General features: G+C 49.1%; 1 protein-coding gene across 1 annotated transcript; it reads left to right on the top strand.

The window, feature by feature from the left end:
• Window positions 1-6,328: 6,328 nt before the first annotated feature.
• On the top strand, window positions 6,329-13,887 carry RND1 (Rho family GTPase 1). The gene is made up of 5 exons (XM_015065800.3): window positions 6,329-6,695; window positions 7,476-7,563; window positions 10,179-10,288; window positions 11,153-11,287; window positions 12,821-13,887. Exons 1-5 carry the CDS (start codon window positions 6,576-6,578, stop codon window positions 13,064-13,066), a joined length of 699 nt encoding a protein of 232 aa, XP_014921286.1. The 5' UTR covers window positions 6,329-6,575; the 3' UTR covers window positions 13,067-13,887.
• Window positions 13,888-17,089: the final 3,202 nt, after the last annotated feature.

Here is a 17,089-nt window from a genome sequence, read left to right as displayed (position 1 = left end):
AGGAAGAGGGGTGGAGAAGAGCACCAGCAGGAGAAAAGCCCTGGGAATGGGCCTGGCACTCACAGTGAGGCTTTGGTTTCCTCCTGGGGAACATAAACAATATCACAGAACACCAACATCAAGCCAGGCCACTCTGTGACCGTGAAGGAGTAAGAACAAGACTTCACTGCAGTCACATCTGAACGCAGACAAAAACAAGAACGTGTCCAAGCCACAAATATGACCAAACACCCCCTATCCCGGCTAGTGGGAGTGGCTGCTGTTTCTTCACCAATCACACTGTTCACCCAGCTGCTTCCTCCTAACTCCTAACAAGATTTATGAAGTTTCCCAATCACAGAATTCCCCAGCTTTCTGACAACAGAGCAAACCCCCACTTCCTTGACCTCTCCCTAAATCAGCAAATGTAAGTCCAAATCCTAAGTCCTTTCTAATGTCCTTTTCCTGGATGCCCACCGTTCCATTCCATGGTGCTATGTTCTCCTTGTTGCAATGAATCCCTACACCCAGTTTTGCTCAGCTGTCACTGTTGGTGGTCTTTGGCTGGAGGGCGTTGACAATCAAGGACAACATGCAGGTGTGCTTTATGTAATGTTTAAACTACAGACTACTATATTTGGGGTTGTAAGTGCATTTTATGATATTTTAGCACCAGATTTCCTTTCCTAATTATTCTCAAGGCAAAATGTCCCACCCCCGACACTGAATGACCCTTCCAGTGAATCGGGTTGATTCTTCAGTCCTTGGGCATGCTTACCATTTTCCTGCATCTGCATTCTTCCCTCACTAATCTTACATCACAATTGAAACCCTCTTCTATCACCTTCCAGGTCACATAACCAGATCTGATCCCTCCCTCCTCATCCCTCCTATTGCACTCAGTTTTAATGAGCTAGAGGGCTCTTGCCTTGTTTCCCCTCAGAGCTGTAGGTTCTTTGAAGGCAAGCACTGAGTCTTAAAAACTTGGTTAGCACTCCAGGGGCTGCTCCAGCTAAAATGCCCCGTCAAAAGGTCAGGAGTTCCCAAGTGCTTGGGGCCAGAGATCCTTGAGATCATGAGAAACTGTGGCTTTAGACCAAGGAACGGGGTGCCTGAGTCCTGTTAAGGGATGGGGAGAAAGGGCCTCGTCCTACAGACTCCTTGGGGATGCCAGTGGCAGGTTCCTGGGAGCTCTTTGTAAGGATCCCTAGGGCAGAAAAAGACAACCTGGATACCCTCTGGTAAGAATCAGAGTGAATTTGAATTTGCCATCACCCGGAACATCTTTGTGTATTATGTCACTATCCCAGATAAGGAATTTATCAGAGTAATCAGAGCCAAAAAAAGATAAGACAGTCTTGAGCTTTGAACATGTGGTATACACACACACACACACACACTATACAGGCTAGTGATTTTTATTTTTTATTTTATTAAAAGTTTGTCTGTCTGTCTGTTTGTTTGTTTATTTTGAGAGTGAGAGAGAAAAAATCCCAAGTAGGCTCTGTCAGTGCAGAGCCTGACATGGGGCTTGAACCCATGAGCAGTGAGATCATGACCTGAGCCAAAACCAAGAGTCGGACCCCAACTGATTGAGCCACCCAGACGCCCCATGGGCTAGTGGTTTTGAAACTGTGTCCCCTGTAGTTTGTTCCTTAGAAGTACCCCAGGAGGGGAGGTACTTGACTGAGCCCCATTCCAAGTCCCTTGTTCTTTTTTTTTTTTTTTTTTATAATGTTTATTTGTGTGAGAGAGACAGAGACAGAGCACAAGCAGGGGAGAGGCAGAGAGGTAAACACAATCTGAAGCTGGCTCCAGGCTCTGAGCTGCCAGCACAGAGCCTGATGTGGGCCTTGAACCCACAAACTGTGAGATCATGACCTGAACCGAAGCCGGATGCTTAACCTACTGAGCCACCCAGGCCCCGCTCCAAGTCCCTCATTCTGATTCAACCAGAGCAGTTTGGTTTTTCATCTTTTTTTGCGTTTGGGATTCCAGATAAGATTTAATTTGTAAAGAAGCTTACTACATGCAAACAACACCATGGAGATGCAATCAGCAAAATCCAAAATATGGAAGACAGTATAGAATACACAACTTGGTTTCTTCAACAAATAAACTTCAAGAAAAAAAAGGGAGGTAGAACCTATGAAATGAAAGACATTTAAGAGCCATATCAACCAAGTCCAACATGTGGACCTTGCTTTACATTAAATCAATGTATTACATAGTTGGGAAAATATTAACACTGACTGGATATTTGATGATATTAAGGAGCTATTTAGTTATTTTTAGTTGTGATAATGATATTATGGTTATGTTAACAAACTCCTGGGGCACCTGGCTGGCTTGTCAGTGAAGCATGCAACTCTTGATCTTGGGGTTGTGGATTCAAGCCCCATGTTGGGTATAGAGATTCCTTTAAATACAATCTTAAAAATTTTTTAAATATTTTATTTATTTTTGAGAGAGAGAGAGAGAGAGAGAGAGAGAGAGAGAAAGTGAGCATGAGCAGGGGAGGGGCAGAGAGAGAGAGGGAGACACAGAATCTGAAACAGGCTTCAGGCTCCAAGCTGTCAGCACAGAGCCCGACATGGGGCTCGAGCCCATGAACTGTGAGATCATGATCTGAGCTGAAGTCAGATGCTTAATGGACTAAGCCACCCAGGTGCCCCCAAAACAAAATCTTTAAAAACAAAAACCAAACTCCTTTTAGAGATGAGTACTGAAAAAATCTATGGATTAAATGCTATAATGTCGGGGCACCTGGGTGGCTCAGTCAGTTGAGCGTCCGACTTTGGCTCACGTCATGATCTCACATTTCGTGGGTTCGAGCCCCACATCAGGCTCTGTGCTGACCACTTGCTCAGGGCCTGGAGCCTGCTTCAGATTCTGTGTCTCCGTCTCTCTCTGCCCCTCCCTCGCTCATGATTTGTCTCACTCTGTTTCTCAAAAATAAATAAATGTAAAAAAATTTTTTTTTAAATGACATGATATCATATGTTTGGAAATCATCCAGTACAGAAGTTGTAGTGGGAGAAGTGGGTGGAGGGCATAGATAAATAAGATTATGTTGATAATTATTGAAGTTTAGTGACAGATGCATAGGGGCTTGTTGTATTATTCTTTCTCCCTTTTTACAGGTTTGAATATTTCCATACTCACAAAAAAGCTTTAAAAAAAGTCAAAGGAGACTACATAAATAAGATTTGGAATTATAACCTTATTTTTTAAAGTCACAGATGTATCAAGATATAATTCAAACACCATACAAGTCACCAATTTAAACTGTATAATTCAGTGGTTTTTAGTATATTCACAGAATTGTACAACTATCACCCAATCAAATTTAGAAGCTTTTCATCACCCCCAATCACCACCTCGTATCAACTCCCGTCACCTCCCATCACCACCTGGTATCACTCATCACCCCCCATCACCCCCTCAATCACCCCCATCACCACCTCATATCACCCCCTATCATCCCCATCACCCCCATCACTACTTCATATCACCCCCAATCACCATGTCACCCCCCTGTCACCACCTCATATCACCCTCAATCACCTCCTCATATTATCCCCATCACCCCCATCACCCCTCATGTCACCTCCCCATCACCCCCATCACCACCTCATATCAACGCCCACAATCCCCAATCTCCTCCTCGTATTACCCCCCATCATCCCCATCACCACCTTGTATCCATTAGCAGTCACTCCCCATTCCCCCAATCCTGACAGCCCCAGGCAGCTGCTCACCTATTTTCTGTTTCTTTGGTCCATCTATTCTGGACATTTCACACAAATGGAATCAGACAATACGCGGTCTTTTGCACCTGGCTTCTTCCACGTTAGGATAAGGTTTTCAAGTATAGCCTTGTTTTAAAATTTTCTGGTCTTGATAGGAAAGAACCACCTTGTAAGTTTATTACTCTGGCTATGGATTTTTACATGAAGACACTCGGAAGAGTTTTAAACAAACTTAGGGGAAGGAATCTAACTGCTGGAAAGAAAGAAAGAGAGAAAGAAAGAAAGAAAGAAAGAAAGAAAGAAAGAAGAAAGAGAAAGATGAAGGAAGGAAGGAAGGAAGGAAGGAAGGAAGGAAGGAAGGAGACTAAAGACCCTTTCTCCAGTCCAAATCACTCACATTACATTTAAAGAAACAGGGGCCCAGAGAGGAAGTGACTTACGCAAATGTCCTAACAGCTTGTTAAGGGCAGAGCAGGGTCCAAAACCCAGACCTGCTGAACTTTGGCTCCATCCTCTGTTCATGTTGCCACGCTGCCTTCTGACCTAACACACACACACACACACACACACGTCACTTTTCCCACCACAGCTCATAACCAAGTGACCCACAAAATATCTTCATACACATCTTGAGAATCCACCACAATGGCGGCTGCTTGGTCTCACAGCTCAGGCTTTCTGCTGCCCTACCCTGACATACAGTCAGTCACCCAGGGAAGAATCAGTGTTAGCGCCAGCTCCCGGAGTTTCTCTTGCAGAGGAGCTCGAGAATAGCAATCTTGTTAGAAGCCAGAGAAAGCTGTTTGCATGGCAGGAACAGTTTTTACTTACACTGAATGGCTCTTTGGAGTGGCTGGTGGAGAGGGTATATAGCGGGGAGGCTGGTAGAGAACATGGAGAGAGAGGGCTAAAGCCTTTGGGACTACCATTGGAGGGAACCAAGTTAAGGGTTAAGAGGATGTATAGGAACCCCACGGAGGCCTCCAGAGCTGAGTCCAGATGAGCCTGATGGTGGGAAGAGGAGGAAAAGGTCAGGTTGAGGGAAAGGACTCCAGGTTGAGGCAGTCTGGGATCTTACAGCTGTTCCTGGAACTCTCCCAAATCATACTTATGAGCAGTTCAGAGAAGCTGTCAGGTGGCCGAAAAGGGCGAGAAGAGGACACACTCTACAGACGGATTACCTGAGGGCTGAGCATGAGGTCTCAGGGAAAAAATTCCAGAGTGACTGGGAGAGGAGGCTATGGTGGCACCTAGGTAACTCTTACTACTCTGGAGATTCCTTTAGGTGATCCTTGGCCCCTGGAAGGGGGAGCCCTAGGAGATGGGTAGAGGACAGTGCAGGCCTTAGCCCCAGAGCCCTCAGACAAATAATTTGGGCCTGGATGGCACAGGATTTGATGAGGGGCACACTGGGTAGGCTGCCTTCTCAAAATACCATCCATCCCCTGTCTATAGTGAGCACTGGGGATTTCACTCTTAGAAATCTGTCCCTTTGGGTCTGGGAAGTGTTTTTAAACATCCTTTAGAACAGGGAAAATAATCCTGGGTCGGGCACCAATGAAGGTAAAACGCAGACAGAACAAGATCCAGGCATGCTCCAGAGGTGCTGAGCTTGACAAGGGTAAGAGACCTAAAGATAAACTCTGGGGTGCTCTCATTTTGCCCAAGATCAGCTTTGCTCCAAACCCTGATCCCCAGAAGGCCTTCTTTAGGCCATCTTGGTTCCTGAATGATCAGTGGGCAGTTTGAGCTGTGCATACCCCATGGTCCTGTCTAGCGAGGGGCAGGGCCCAGAGGCAGTCATTAGCTCATCACAACCTTGGGTTGCCCTCCAGCCTGCTGATCCAAAGTCCCAGGCCCAGTCTTCCAGTCTGAACTTTAACCAGGTGACACACAGCATGTCGGCATTAGTAAGTGTCAACCTAGAACTGGACCTGTGCCTGATTCATCCAGGAAGCTGAACCCAGGCGGCAGAACAAACACCCTTAAGCAGCTCCTGCCTGGCATGGGGTGAGAGGTTATCTGGCCCAACAGACAGAGACTTTGTTTGCTTTAGTCTCCTCCTCTTTCTCATCCCCACTTGCCAGGCTCCCTCATTCCTTTCTCTCTGTCCATCTCTGGGTCAGGAACTGTGTGGTTTTTTTCCAGATGATGCAAGAAGACCTATCTATCTATCTATCTATCTATCTATCTATCTATTTATTTGAAGGTGATTCTAGACTTGGGCATTGAAAGGGGTACAGCAGGAGCTGATAAAGAAGTATAGCAGGAGCCTCTGGGAGAGGAAGCCAGAAGTGGTTTGGACGGGGATTAGAGGGAACAAAGAGGTCAGAGATCTGGGGGGCCACCGTTCCACCCCCTATCCCGGGTGCCACCTGTCTATAGTTGGGGCAGATCCTGCTTTTCTCTTGGGACAATGCCAGCCTGACCTCATTTTCTGCCTTCATGGCCAGTTTGCTTTTGACACTAATTGATGGACACTCAAGACCATTAATTTTGCTTCACGTCCCCTCCCCCTTCCTAATACAAATGCAAACAGCGTGGGAATCCCCTTGCAGAGGAAGCAACGGTGCAGCTTTAAGGGAAAGGGAAGGGAAGAAGAGGGCACTGACTCAGATTTCCCCACCATTGGCTGCTGGAGGGGATCCCATCTCAGGGATTGGCCTTGACAGAGCCCGCCTCCTCTTGCGATTGGCCCAGCCTGGGAGATATAAGGTGGCTGTGCCGGCCTCGTTTCCATTCGGAGGGAGGTGAGGAAGCCGGCCGAGTTTTTGTGCTGAGAGGCCCCCTGGCGCAACCCTCTCCTCTCTGAATCGGAGTCCAAGTCCCGCGGAGGCTACGGTCATGAAGGAGAGACGGCCCCCCCAGCCAGTCGTGGCCAGATGTAAGCTGGTTCTGGTGGGGGATGTGCAGTGCGGGAAGACAGCGATGTTACAGGTGTTAGCGAAGGACTGCTATCCCGAGGTGAGCTGCCCGCCTGCTGGCCAGCGTTTCTCCTTGCCCGCCTGTCTTCCCCGCGGCCAGGCTCCCACCTGCCCGGGGGAGCTAGCCGCCCGCCGCTTACGCCACCCCAGCCTGCCCCATCCTCAGGCGCCCGGCCGGAGGACCGCGCTGTCTTAGCTTCCCCTGAGACCTGTTCCACTTCTGCCGCCGCGCTGGCTGGCCCCTCCTCACCTCTTCACCCACAGGCCCCGATCAGATGCCTTCCTACCTCCCTTCGACCTGGAGTCGGCTCGGCTCGCTCGGGAGAGGGAACTGGAGGCATTTCAGAGTCTGGGGTTTCTCCTTGACGTAATACCTGCTGGTCTCCTCATCCCATCCTCAAAGGTTCTGCGAGCATGTCCGCAGGCGGGCTTCGGCTGCCCTGCTGGTCCGAGGGGCTTGTGGGAGAAGATACAGAGCTCGAATTGGCTTGTGTCTCTAAAATTGGGAGACAGACAAGTCTGGAGCTGTGAGAAATCTGTGTGTCTGCCTCCCTGACCATGTGGGATATGGGGGGCTTGTCCCTGGCTGGAAGTCATTCAGCTTTCTTTCTTCCATGGAGCAAAGTGCCTGTGCCTCTAGGCTCCTCTCCTTCCTGTCCCATGTGGTCCCTCCTGCCCCAGGTATCCCCCCTCCCTGCCCCTTATCCCCTGCCACTTTAGTGTCTCACTAGGGTGAGTGGCTTCTTGTGTAGCCAGCACTGATCAGAGGCTTATGAGGGTAGGGGCACCCAGGGTGTGACTGGTTCCTCTCTTTTCACAGACATATGTGCCCACCGTGTTTGAGAATTACACAGCCTGCTTGGAGACAGAGGAACAGAGGGTGGAGCTCAGTCTCTGGGACACCTCAGGTAAGACTGCCAACCCTAAATGCCCCCTTCCCACCTCCACTGGTCTGCTACAGCTGCTCTCTTAGGAAATTGTTTCCCTCTTTGGTGGGGAGAAGGAGTATGTATGATACTGGCCAGGAAACTGACAGAAGGGGACCTGAAGATTGCTTGGTTGGCTGGTCCAGGGGTGCAGAGTGGATGAGCCCCAGAAGCCACTTCTCTGGGTCTAGCTCCTTCCTTCAGAGGGCCGGGATGGCGAGATGAATGAACCTTGACTACACCTGGGGGGCTGTCAGGGCTTCTCCATTTCCACTCCCTGTTCTCTACCCCTACCCCCCACCGACCCCCCCCCCCCCCCCCCACTGCCTTTACTGCCCCAGAGCAAAGCCAAATGAGAGACAGGAGTCAGTGCTGCTGGAGGCAGTGGTGGTTGAGGCCGGGAGACAAGCCTGCTTTGGGGGAATATTGCTCCTGACTCAGTTTTCTCTCCTGCATTCCATCTTGGGTCGCTGCTGTCCGCCTGCCGCAGCTCCGTTCCACTTGTCATACTGCTGCGGCTCAGGGATGAAGCGATGCATCATCGATGTTTTGGAGGGTGGGGGAGATGGCTTTAATATGGGGCACAGTCAGGTTGTAGATAGTGGCAGGGAGGAGGGGTGGCTGTGACAGTCCCCCCCCCCCCGCCCCCGCTCCCATACTGGGCTGAGGTAGAAGATGCCCGGTCTTTCTAGAATATAGAAAACAATATTTTTCCAGCCTCCCAACCCTAACCCCTCGGTGCTAGGCTGTCCTTTGCTTTGATTCTGATCCCTGCTCATTATCTCCTTTACCCCAATTCTTTTTTTAATAGACTGGGCTCAGAGTCCTAATTAAGGACTAAAAGCCAGGAATAACAGAAAGAAAATAAAATCCACGCTCTAAAAATGGATATTCAGGCTGAGTTTAAAGAGGAACTGTGCAAGCCACTAGGGCTTTCTTGTTACATATAATAAATATGCCATCCTACTCCTCAAAGAGCTGTTGTTCCCATGATCCAGTTTTGAGGTCTGAAAAGATTGGGGGTAGGGGACGGATAAACAGAAAATGAGATCGCCTCATGCTTCCCTCCCTCCCCAAAACAGAGCAAGACAAAAATTCCTCCACCTGGTATGCTTTCCTCCGTTGCAGCACCAGGGGTTGGGAGGCAGGGTTCTGGTTATCGTGGACTGTGCTATGCTGGCTGGATCCGACTAGAATGCAGCTTGGCTACGTGATATATGGGATTTCGTCTGCTGTCCCCTGTCCACCTCTCAGTCTTCACAGAATCTCACTGCGGCTCATCTCTTTTTACTACCACTGCCCCCAAATGCCCCCCCCCCGGTGGAATGCAGCTCTTGAATCCCAGTCCGGATAATGGAAAGTCAGCAAAGTGGTGTCAGTTCCCTGTGTCGCATGCCCACCCTCCAGTTTCAGAAAGGATGCAGACTATCAGTCATCCTCAAACTCCTTTTTTTCAAATTAGGTGCCCACAAAGAAGGAGGAAGCAGTAGGGGTGTGTGGGATGGGCCCTCCCAACCGAGGGGCCAGGGTCCAGGGTCGAACCTGTTCCCATTACTCACTCGCTGGTTTTAGGGGAGGGGGGTTGCCTGGAGCCAGAATGGAGGCCTCCTCCCCTCCCCTCCCCCTTCCCCACTGCTGCAGTGCTCCCTTTGCTCAGTCCTGCGGTGCTAAGACCCCACCTCAGACCGGGGATGGGGGCAGATTGCTGAAGGGCCACAGTTATTGCAACTCGTCTTTACTCTTTTTTTTTTTTTAAACGACCAACCCCCTACCCCAGCTTGGATTCCCCCCAGTTTCCATGGCGATTGTGGTGCAGGGAGAGGGGCTGCTTGCTATTCTGAGCACGGATTGTCTGAGTTCCAAATCTGCTACTGTTCCTTCCCCAGGGTGGAGGGGGGCAGGCTGAGCCTCTAGCATTCTCCCATACTGGACCACCTGGGTCTGCATTGCCTGCTGCCCTCCCAGTGAAGGACCCGAGCCTCGAAATCCCTAGCCTTTGGTGCTACTATCTTTGAAACTGCCTCCCTGAGATCTTGGGGGATAGGGGCTGCAGCTTTTTGCAGGGAGGAGTAGGGCACTGAATTCGTGATATTCTTCCTCTCCTGCCAGCCTCCTAGAGTTCTGACCCCATGGCAAAGAAGCAGGGCAGCCAGTTATGTAACAGGCAGGTTTGTTTTCCCTTTGGGGAGACCCTGGAGCAGAAGCAAGGAGCAGACGTAGGGCAGCAGGCAGACTCTAAAAAAGAGACCTTACACAAGCCCTGGTCTCTGCAGGGGTGGGAGTATCCTCCTCTGGGATTCAGAAAAATGGTAGACCTTAAATTAAGCGCCCTGTAGGAGATCCAAATTCTATTCTACCCACCCCTCCTCCCTTTTATTTCCCCCTTTCCCCTTTTCAGGGCTAAGGAAATGATTTTTTTTTTGTACTGCTTTCTGGCAGGTGGTCAGGTCCCAAGCTTCCAGGCTGTAGCATGTTCCCCTGGGAAATGGGTGGGGCCAACTAACCTAAGGGCCAAGAATGGTATTCCCGGGTCTCTCTGGGCCTAGGCCTGTAGGGAAGGGGAAATGTCACCATCAGCTCTTTCTCCTCCATACCAGGATCTCCCTACTATGACAACGTCCGTCCACTCTGCTATAGCGACTCAGATGCAGTATTACTATGCTTTGATATCAGCCGACCGGAGACAGTGGATAGTGCACTCAAGAAGGTAAGTCTGGATAACTGTGCAATCTCTAACTCAGCTTGAGAACAAGAAAGAATCTTGGGGACCTCGTTGTCCAATCCCCTCTTCTGGAGCAGGAAGAAACTGAGGCCAGGGAAGGAAGGGATTTTCCCGAAACCATAACCATTTGCTACAGCTCTGGGACTGGAACCCAGATCTCTTCCCACTCTGCCTCCTGGCTTTGCCATATCCTATACTGCTCTGCCAAGGGCCCAGCAAGGGAGGGTGGTATTAAAGACTCAGGAGGTGAAGGACTGAGAGTCAGAACCTTTCAGTGATAGGGTTTGAGGGTTGGAGGTGGGGTCTTTTGGAGGCAGTGTCTGTAGATCTTGATCCCAGGCCCAGTGGGACTGGGCAAGGCAGGCAGGTGTGAGCAGAAATGCTGGTAGGAAACACCTGGTTTGGGTGGCAGAGTCTACCCATACCGAAGCGTCTCAGAATACCCTGTGGGACTACTTCCCAGGATACTTTGGGATTATTTCCTTTCCTTGGGAAGAGACTGGTTGGTTTCCTCCTGATCCCTCCCGGCTTTCTGGTCTCGTGAAGCTCTTTGACTGGGTTGAGGGGCCAGATCCAGGCCCCAGATGCTTGGCAGAAAGTGGGAGGAGATTCTGCCCCTGTGAACCGGGCTGTTGAATGAGGGGACAGGCTCTCGGGTCAGCACTCCTGTGGCCCCAAAGGCCTCACAGGAAGATGATGTAATTAGTACATTGGTGATGCTGTGACTCAGGGAGGGCTGGGCTGCCGATAAGCTGGATGGTGTGTGTGATGTTGCCAACTGGGTTTCTGCAGGTTAGCCACTGACTCTTCCTTCCTCCTTCCCCCTTCCCTTCTTACATGGCTCTTCAGTGGAGGACAGAAATCCTGGACTATTGTCCTAGCACCCGCGTTTTGCTTATTGGCTGCAAGACAGACCTGCGAACAGACCTGAGCACACTGATGGAGCTGTCCCACCAGAAACAGGCACCTATCTCCTACGAGCAGGTGTGTGTGTGTGTGTGTGTCTATGCGCACGCATGTGCGTGCATGTGTGCACACACGCATGTGTTAAAGGTGGGGTGGAGAAAGCTATAGGCGAAGGACTTGAAATACGGCCCTTGCTCAAACTCTCCCTACGGCAAGGGAGATTGCTATCCTGGGGGGCCATCTGTAATCAGCAAATCAGTCACCTAAATAGAGGTGGCAGGTAACTACTTACCCCGGTTTATGCTATAGGTTGGCAGATGAGTCATTCCTGTGTGTGCTAGTATTTCTCAGATTTTTTTTTTGTTGACCATCTACATTAGAATCACTAGAGGTGCCTGTTAGAATTCCTGACTCCATACCTATACAGTCACTCTGGGAGAAAGATACAGAAACTGTGTTTTGGGAGCACCTGCCTGGCTCGGTCAGTGGAGCATTCGACTCTTTTTTTTTTTTTAATTTTTTTTTTTTTGTATTTTATTTATTTTTGATAGAGGGAGACAGAGCACAAGTGGGGGAGGGGCAGAGGAAAAAGGAGACACAGAATCCGAAGCAGGCGCCAGGCTCCGAGCTGTCAGCACAGAGCCTGACACGGGGCTCGAACTCACAAACTGCGAGATCATGACCTGAGCTGAAGTTGGCCGCTTAACCGACTGAGCCACCCAGGCACCCCAGCACGCGACTCTTGATCTCAAGGTTGTGGGTTCAAGCCTCATGTTGGGTGTAGAGATTACTTAAAAAAAAAAATCTTAAAAAAGAAGAAATTGCGTTTTTAATGATATTCCTGGATATCTTCTTTTCTAAGTTTATTTTATTTATTTTGAGAGAGAGAGAGGAGGGTAGGGACAGAGGGAGAGAGAGAGAGAGAGAGAGAGAGAGAGAGAGAATCGCAAGCAGGCTCTGCACAGAGCCCGAAACAGGGCTTGATCTCATGAGCCATGAAATCATGACCTGAGCAAAGATCAAGAGTCGGAGACTTAACTGACTGAGCCGCCCAGTCGCCCCTGGATAATTTCTTTTGCACATGGGAGCACAGGACCATTTCTTTCAAACCAGTGGTTCACATTAGAATCATCTGGGGAGCTCTTAAAAATATCAATGCCGGGGCGCCTGGGTGGCTCAGTCGGTTAAGCGGCCGACTTCGGCTCAGGTCATGATCTCGCGGTCCGTGAGTTCGAGCCCCGCGTCGGGCTCTGTGCTGACAGCTCAGAGCCTGGAGCCTGTTTCAGGTTCTGTGTCTCCCTCTCTCTGACCCTCCCCTGTTCATGCTCTGTCTCTCCCTGTCTCAAAAATAAATAAAACGTTAAAAAATATATGTATATTTAAAAAAATATATCAGTGCCTAGGCGCTACGGCAAGATTTACTTGGTCCGGTATCCATATGGTTTTAAAAGTGTTACAGGTACCTGTGGAAAATAATCAGCAGAGGGTGGTGATGGGAGACTGGCTGTTGGGTCCCATCCAGAGTAGCCCTGGGGAGTACCACTAAGCACAGAAGGCAGGGTTTCAGAGCCATTTTGGACGATTGCATTCATGACCTCACCCCTTCTGTAGGGCTGTGCAATAGCCAAGCAGCTGGGTGCAGAAATCTACCTGGAAGGCTCGGCTTTTACCTCAGAAAAGAGTATCCACAGCATCTTCCGGACAGCGTCCATGGTGTGTCTGAACAAGCCCAGCCCAGTGCCCCCCAAGAGCCCTGTCCGAAGCCTCTCCAAGCGACTGCTTCACCTCCCCAGTCGTTCCGAACTCATCTCTTCTACCTTCAAGAAGGAAAAGGCCAAAAGCTGTTCCATTATGTGAAGTGGGGGTTGGAGAGGGGAGGCAACCTCCCACTTCCTCCCTTGGGTTGCAGAGGCACGGGGAGAGGGAGGACGGGACAATTTAGGACACTGGACACGAGTTTTTCAGACAGCCACGGTGAGGGCTTGGAAGGAGACAGGAATGGGACGAGGAAAGAGCCAGGCCCGGCTTGAGGACCTGACACTGAGAAAGAACCATCACACCCCAAGCCAGGCACAAGGTTGTGGTGGGGGCGGCTGCCCCAGTGTCCCCCGCTCCAGAGGAAGGAAAGGTGTGGGGGTGTGGGGGGCATGCTGGCCTCATGAGCTTGGGGGCCTATAGGAGCCTCACCTTCAGCATCATGCCTCTTCCACAGCGCTTCCATGTGGGCCAGGGGATGGGAGGGGTCCCCGAGCCCTTCCCGTCCCCTCTGAGGAGGCCGCAGAGGAGTGGAGCGGGGAAGCCAAGAGGCAGCTCCCTTGGGAGCTGAGCCCAGGTGCTTCATAACTGAAATGAGAAGGGCAGGAGCTGGTCAGAGCCAATGAGAAGGAAACCTCATCTTTGCATAGCCCATGCCTCATGGAGAGGTGACATCATACATTCATATGCTTCTCACCTAAGTCCCCAGGGTCCAAGGGAGAAGCCCCAGACCCCCTTCTCTTGCAGTGTGGGGGTGGTGGTGCTGCAGGGGGCAGGGCTGGGTGGGGGTCACCAGACTTTTTCTGCCCTTAGGGCAGTACAGCTGGCATTTGTTTTATAGACTCTTGTCTTTGGAATTGGGGGGAGGGGGGAGTGTTTCAATCTGTTATATGTTCTGTGTTTAAAGAAGAAAACCTATTTATTAATGAAAAATATAACACATATAAAGAAGCTGGCTCCGTTTTCTTTGTTTCTTTCTCTGTTCCCCTTTGTTTGGTCTTTGATACCGAGGAAGGAGCTATCCTGCGGCCCTTTCTGTGGGTTGCAGAGTGACTGGCTCTGCTGTTCCCTGGCATTTCCAACAAGGATCTCCCTTCCCCCCAAAGCACTACCTGACCCAAACCTTACCCAAGTCCAATAAGCTTATGAAGATCTCCTTAGCCCTAGGGCAGGGTTTCTCCACCTTGGAACTAATGACACTTTTTTTTTTTAATGTTTATTTTGAGAGAGAGAGAGAGAGAGAGAGCAGGGAAGTGCAGAGAGAGGGAGAGAGAATTCCAACCTCCATGCCATTAGTGCAGAGCCCGATGCAGGGCTCGAACCCACAAACCGTGAGTTCATGACCTGAGCTGAAACCAAGAGTCAGACGTTTAACTGACTGAGCCACCCAGGCACCCTAGAACTAATGACATTTAAAATTTTTTTTAACATTTATTCATTTTTGGGAGACAGGACATGAGTGGGGGAGGGGGGGGAGAGAGAGAGAGAGAGAGAGAGAGAGACAGAATTAAAACAGGCTCCAGGCTCTGAGCTGTCAGCACGGGGCCTGATGCAGGGCTCAAACCCCCGAATCGTGAGATCACGACCTGAGCTGAAGTCAGATGCTCAACTGACAGCCACCCAGGCACCCTGGAACTAATGACATTTTAGACTAGATAATACTTTGATGCTGGGGCCTGTCTCATGCATCAAAGGATGTTTAGCAGCATCCCTGGCCTCCACCTGCTAGAAGGCAGTAGGACCTTGCCCTCCCCCACCTCCCGCCCCACCCTCCCCCACTTAGTTTTCACAACCAAAAGTGTCTCCAGATATTGCTAAGTGGCCCTTGAGGCAAAATCACTCCTGGTTGAGAACCATTGCCCTAGAAAGGCTAGAGAACAAAGACAAGGTTCGGTGAAATCATCAGTAGAGGATCCAAGCTGCTGAAATTCCAACCCCTGCAGAAGGTGGGACAGACTGAAGCCCAGGTTGAGGGGAGGTTCCTGGGGTTGTGGTCTCCTAGTTCAAGGAGAGGTAACGTCTTCTGCTTTCTTCACCTCCCGGTTCCATTTGCCTGTCGATGACAGCTCAGGAGCCTTAACATCCCTCTCAGACACGTTTTTCCAAGTTTCATAGTGTGCTGGAAATAAAAAGTAACTATGTATTGAGCACTTACTATGTACTCAGGACTGTGCTGAGAGCTTACCTGCATTATCACGTTTAACCTCATAAATGATAATAGCTAACATTTGTTAAATGTTTACTATGGGTCAGGGGCACGTATGAGCTCTTTCTTTTTTTTTTTATTTTTTTTATTTTTTTAATTTTTTTTAATGTTTATTTTTGAGGGCGGGGAGGGGCAGAGAGTGGGAGACACAGAAACCGAAGCAGGCTCCAAGCTCTGAGCCAAAGTCAGTCGCTTAACCGACTTAGCCACCCAGCCGCCCACTTATGAGTTCTATGTTACTTATTCCTGTGACAACCCTATGGGATATTATCTACCTCATTTTACAGACAAGGAAACTGAGTTCAGAGAAGTTAGTTAACGTGCCCAAGGTCACACAGCTAGAAAGCGATAGAATCTGGAAACAAATCCAGGTAGCCAGACTCCAGAACATGCACTTTTTTTTTTTTAAACTGCTATCCTATCCTTTGAGGCAAGAAATATCATGATCCCTATTTTGTAAATGAGGAAATAGAAAAGTCAGAGTGTTATATAACTTGCACAAGACCATACGGCTAGTACGTAATGGAGTCAGTATTCAAACTGGGTCTCAATGTCAACTATAATCCCATGGGCTCCTTATTGCTAGCCATGTTGTACCTAAATAGGAGACTCTACCTGTGGTCCTTACTACAACGTAGTCCCTCTGTCTCTATCTCCAAAGATACATGTTTGTGAAAGAACTAGCAAGGCAGGACAAAGCATATGAGCATCCTTTAAGCAAATGTCTTTTTTTTTAAATGTTTATTTATTTATTTTGAGAGAGAGAGAGAGAGGGAGAGAGAGAATCCCAAGCAGGTTCTGCGCTGTCAATACAGAGTCCAACGTGGGGCTTGATCTTATGAAATGTGAGATCACGACCTGTGACGAAATGAAGACTCCAGACACTTAACCAACTGAGCCACCCAGGCACCCCTAAGTGCAATGTCTTACATGTGTCATGAGAAAGTTGTGCACAAACACTAGGGGAACTCTGGCACTATGAACTTGAACAAACTTCATCATCTTTCTGGGTCTCAATTTACTCATCTTTAAAGAAGAGCAGTAGCCTAGAAATTAGGGGAAGACCATGGATTCTGAAGTTAAATGAACCTGGAGTTGAATGCTGGCTTCATTCTTTTAACTGTGTTGCCATTGAAGGCATAATTAATCAGTAAAATGATGGTAATACCCGCCTCATACTGTTATGAGAAATAAGTAAAATGAGTAATATAAGTTAAGTGACCAGCACAGAGTTGGGCACTCTATTGAATATTCTCAGTAAACACTAGTAGCTGCTGCTCTTAAAGTCTACACCTTTGGTCTGTTAGTTTAAGTTCCATTCTGTGAGTGGAGAGCCCTCCAGTGTTCACTGCATGCATTACATCTACTAGATCTCAGACCTCCTTTCCCTTCCGATCTTTCTTTAGGGTAAAAGTGGTTAAGTGCAAGGCTGCAGAGTTCTAAGAGCCGAAACGCTTTTCTTCCGGGGTTACTTTGGGCCATTGTGGGTGATGTTCAGGGTTTTAGAATTGTTTGAGTCTATCCTGAGGCTCTGTTTGAAGAGAACTGAACATACATTCAGAGGGAAAAGCCAGACCTACAGCCACGTGGTATTGAAATCAAAAGGCTGATGATGGGAAAGTGGGAAGGAAGAGGACATTAGACACTGATACCTATCTAAACCGTCCTCTATAGAAGTGGCAAGGTTTGGGGTTTCTTTTGGGGGTGGGGGAAAAGTGGGGCTGGTGAATTAAGAACCACAAGAGCAAAGAGAAACGAAGTAAACATACAATTTGGAGTAAAGAAAACTCTGTGGATCTGAGTCAGGGCGGGGGTGGGGGCGCTAGGTGGAAGAAAGAAGCAAAAATATGAAGCTAGCCCCGCTGGCCAGATTCTAAAGAGCAAGAAAAGGAGGAAGCCAGGGTCCTATTAAGAATGTT

This window comes from Acinonyx jubatus, chromosome B4 (assembly GCF_027475565.1).
Source record: "Acinonyx jubatus isolate Ajub_Pintada_27869175 chromosome B4, VMU_Ajub_asm_v1.0, whole genome shotgun sequence".
In the NCBI taxonomy this organism is placed as follows: Eukaryota; Metazoa; Chordata; class Mammalia; order Carnivora; family Felidae; genus Acinonyx; species Acinonyx jubatus.
This window is presented reverse-complemented; position numbering and strand designations above follow the sequence as displayed.

Coding starts and splice junctions, on each gene's coding strand:
- RND1 (XM_015065800.3), top strand. CDS start 6,576: ATGAAGGAGAGACGGCCCCCCCAGCCAGTCGTGGCCAGATGTAAGCTG. Junction 10,289..11,152: donor TGGATAGTGCACTCAAGAAG/GTAAGTCTGGAT, acceptor ATGGCTCTTCAG/TGGAGGACAGAAATCCTGGA. Junction 11,288..12,820: donor CACCTATCTCCTACGAGCAG/GTGTGTGTGTGT, acceptor CCCCTTCTGTAG/GGCTGTGCAATAGCCAAGCA.